Genomic DNA, 3,609 nt, shown 5'->3' with positions numbered 1-3,609 from the left:
CTATATTTTCTTTTAATTTAGTTCTAAAATTGTCCCAATTAGTTCTGTCAGTGTTATATTTATATGTGGAGTTTGACTTTTTCTTGTTATTTCTTGTTAAATTTGATTTGATTAAGAATTCAATTCCGTGGTGGTCCGACGATGGTATGAGTTTGTGATTGACTCTCCAGTTAAGGATATTGCTTGCTGTATGGGGAGTTGCAAAGGTAAGGTCAACTATTGAGCTACGATCATGTCCATGCGTAGTGGTCTCAAATGTGGGTTCGTTACCCACATTACAGCTAATTAGGTCATAGTGTACAGCTAAATCATACACAGTTCTCCCTCGGTCATTATTTTTAACAGAGCCCCATGCGGTATGCCATCCGTTAAGGTCCCCGCACACGATGTGTTCCCTGTTTGGATTTTGTTGGAGGAACTGCTCCAGGTGCGTCATCGTGTTAGAGGGATCCTCTCCTGGTTCAACATAGATTGAGGAGATGAGCAGCTTTTTGTTATTGTTATTGTTGTTACTGGCTGGTGTTAATTCTATCACCGCGAAATTCTTAGTTGTGTATTGTGTGAGTCCAATGTAGCTGCCTAATTTTTTCCTAACTGCAATACATGCTTTTGTTCGGTTACTGTTGTCAGAGTGCTGGTAGATGTCATACCCCTCAATATAAGTGACCAGTGTTTTGTTGTTGCTCACAAATGGCTCCGACATACAGACAACGTCAAACTCATTTTCTTTGAGGCTTTGCAACATCTCTTGCATGGCATTATGTCCTTTGCCCAAATTGCATTGCATAACAGATATGTGTTGGTTGCCTTTTGTGTTTCCTGCAGGGAGGCCCTTAGCAGTACCGGATGGACATTCTCGCTAACCGGTCCCACTTGATCCATTCCGGGCAGTCTTGGCTGTATGCAGGATGGCTGTGATCACCGTCGCTCCCACGACAGTTTGTGCAGCACTCCGCCGAGGAAGCTTTAGGACAGTTGCGTGTGGCGTGTTCCTCTGCACAGCGCCCGCATTTGCTACTTGCTGTGCAGTTGGCAGCACGGTGACCGTAGCCCATGCAATTATAACATTGCATGACCGGTGACTGATCGACCACGGGGACAGATTGGTAGCCAATCTTCACTTTCTGTTCAATTAATCTGTTATACAATTGTGGGCTAACCTCTACTACAACATTTCTCAGAAGATCGTTGCGCCCTTTAACACTGCGTATGTGTCTTATTTGCCTGTCTTCTTCTCTAATGCCGGTCATGATTTTGGGATTCTGTTTTACCAGGGCATCCACTGAGCGTTCACCTGCGTTATCCTTAATAACTCCGATTATTTTTACACATGGGTTCCTGAGTTGCGGAACCCCAACTGTGACGCCTGTGGTTTTATTTTTAATGGCGGTGCTGAGTACAACTCTGTCCTCCTCAGTCTCGCACTGTATGACAACTTTATTTGTCTTGGTGTGCCGCAGGCCCTTAATTCCTACACCCAGCTCAACCAGGTCAACCTTCTCCTGGACCTCCTGCAATGCCTCCTTACTTTCTTTGCGAGGGTCCAGTGATTCTAATACTACAGCGTAGCTGGTGTTCACAGTGTTGTTGGTGTTTCTTTCTCCCTTCGTTGTCTTGGGTGGTGTCATCTGTGTCGCAACAGCGGGGAGCGCGGCCGAGGTGTCAGTTCTGTTTTGCACTTTAGCTAGCGCACGAGCCTTCTTTCTTGCGTTTTTGCTGACTACCTCGACAAAGTCCCCGTCATCGGTTTCTTTGCTTTCATCCTCTTTGTCCACTAGGTCTTTTAGCCTTTTTTGTTCGCCGATTTCAGCGCGGGCTGGGAGTTTCTGAAGATGATCTTTTATTTCATCCAGCTCGTGACGGATGGTTTCCTTGATTATTCGAGCCAGTTCTTTTGTCTTTGGTAATTCGTCCAGTTTCTGATTGATCCCATGCAGAAATTCCGTGTCTCCTGTCCCATTCATCCTGCCGTGTCCCTCGACACTTTCTGTTCTTGCCGGAGATATCACAGCAGCAGAAAGTCGGGACTGGCTTCTAGTTGGAGGTGGGCTTCTAGCGTCCTCAATCACCTGGCGAATTTCACGCACTTTGGATGGTTGAATGTCATATCTCATTATATGCCTCATTTTATCTAGAGCCAGTGTGATTTCGAGCGATGCTCTCGTGATGGCATCTTTATTTGCCCTATTTACACTCTTCTCCTCATTGACCGCCTTATTAGTAAATCTGGCCAGGTGGCCAACGACAGAGAAGAAGGTATCAATATCTACCACTTCCGACGCATATGCTCCAATCTCGATCTGGTTTTCGATCTTGAGCTTTTTGGAGCTCTTGGCTTTGGTCTTGCCGGTCTGCGTCTGTGTCAGGGTCTGTGTTTGCGATTCTTGCAGCGGCTGCTGCGACTGTGACAGCGGCAGTGTTTGCGGCTGCGGCTGCGGCAGCGGTTGTTGCTGAGGCCGCGGCTGCCGCTGCTGTTGTGGCTGCAGGCGCTGCAAGAATGCAGCTAGATTACCAATGTCGGTTTCAGTGGTGGTGTCAGGTTGGTTGCCGGTCTTGTGATTCACATTCGGCCCTGTTGTAGTCATATTTGGCGATTCTTGGCTAAGGCGAAGTGGTTCCATCTCGCCAGAGTTGTCAATACCAAACGCAAACCGCCGGCATGCAAGCGCCGGCAGGCTCATTCCTATCTTCTGCCTCTCCAGCACGTCCAAGCGAGAAGGTCGCGTCCGATATATGACATTCCAGCTCTTGCGGGTCCAGGTCGATGAGGCTTACCTCGCTGATATTTGATGCAGCGGTATTTGTGTCATCTTCATGAACCCGGGGAATCTCTATGTGAGCCTGAGGAGTCGCTTCCTGCTCCTGGTGTGTTCGCTGCGGCTCCTCTTGTGCATTCTGCTGGTCCTGCGCAGAGGACCGCAAGCGTTTTTTCACTGGGGAGCGAAAAACCATTTCGAAAATTTGCAAGTTAGGAAAATTTTTTGGGGGGGGGGGATGGTAAGGAAAACTTGAAATGTAGAACGAAAGAATAAATTTTTTGATTCACAAGAGTGAAAAGATGATAAAAATCTACTGGTGGGATAGGAAGTTATGGGGAGTTTTATTAAAATTTTTAAGTGAAACTAGGAAAAAATTTAGAAAATTTATAGTTTTGTTTAGGAAAAGTTGTCGGAAAATTATAATTTATATGTCAAAAGATGCGCTTTAGTAAGCGGAGTGCTGCAATGAAAAAACGGCGTTGATATGTAGAAGGAGAAAAGAGTTATGAATTTTTAAAGAAGTGAAATTTTGAGAAAAATAGAAAAAATTGAATATCTCGAGAACGGAAGGGGGGGGAAAAGTGGGGATAGTACCAAAAGATGGGGAAAAATTATCTCTATCTATGTTCAAAATTTGAAAATTCTAGGTGGAAGTATAGTCACTTTTAAAAAGCTTGGTTAGGTTAGGTTAGGTTAGGTTAGGTTAGGTTAGGTTAGGTTAGGTTAGGTTAGGTTAGGTTAGGTTAGGTTAGGTTAGGTTAGGTTAGGTTAGGTTAGGTTAGGTTAGGTTAGGTTAGGTTAGGTTAGGTTAGGTTAGGTTAGGTTAGGTTAGGTTAGGTTAGGTTAGGTT

At 45.3% G+C, this 3,609-nt stretch overlaps 1 protein-coding gene across 1 annotated transcript; it reads right to left on the bottom strand.

The window, feature by feature from the left end:
- Nucleotides 1-307: 307 nt before the first annotated feature.
- LOC133534141 (uncharacterized) lies at nucleotides 308-2,585 on the bottom strand. The gene has a single exon (XM_061873228.1). It carries the CDS (start codon nucleotides 2,583-2,585, stop codon nucleotides 834-836), a length of 1,752 nt encoding a protein of 583 aa, XP_061729212.1. The 3' UTR covers nucleotides 308-833.
- Between the last annotated feature and the right edge of the window lie 1,024 nt (nucleotides 2,586-3,609).

Source organism: Cydia pomonella, unplaced genomic scaffold (genome assembly GCF_033807575.1).
Source record: "Cydia pomonella isolate Wapato2018A unplaced genomic scaffold, ilCydPomo1 PGA_scaffold_61, whole genome shotgun sequence".
Lineage (NCBI taxonomy): Eukaryota > Metazoa > Arthropoda > Insecta > Lepidoptera > Tortricidae > Cydia > Cydia pomonella.
Note: the sequence above shows the minus strand (reverse complement) of the source record. Positions and strands in the feature narration are given on the sequence as shown.

Coding starts and splice junctions, on each gene's coding strand:
- LOC133534141 (XM_061873228.1), bottom strand. CDS start 2,585: ATGACTACAACAGGGCCGAATGTGAATCACAAGACCGGCAACCAACCT.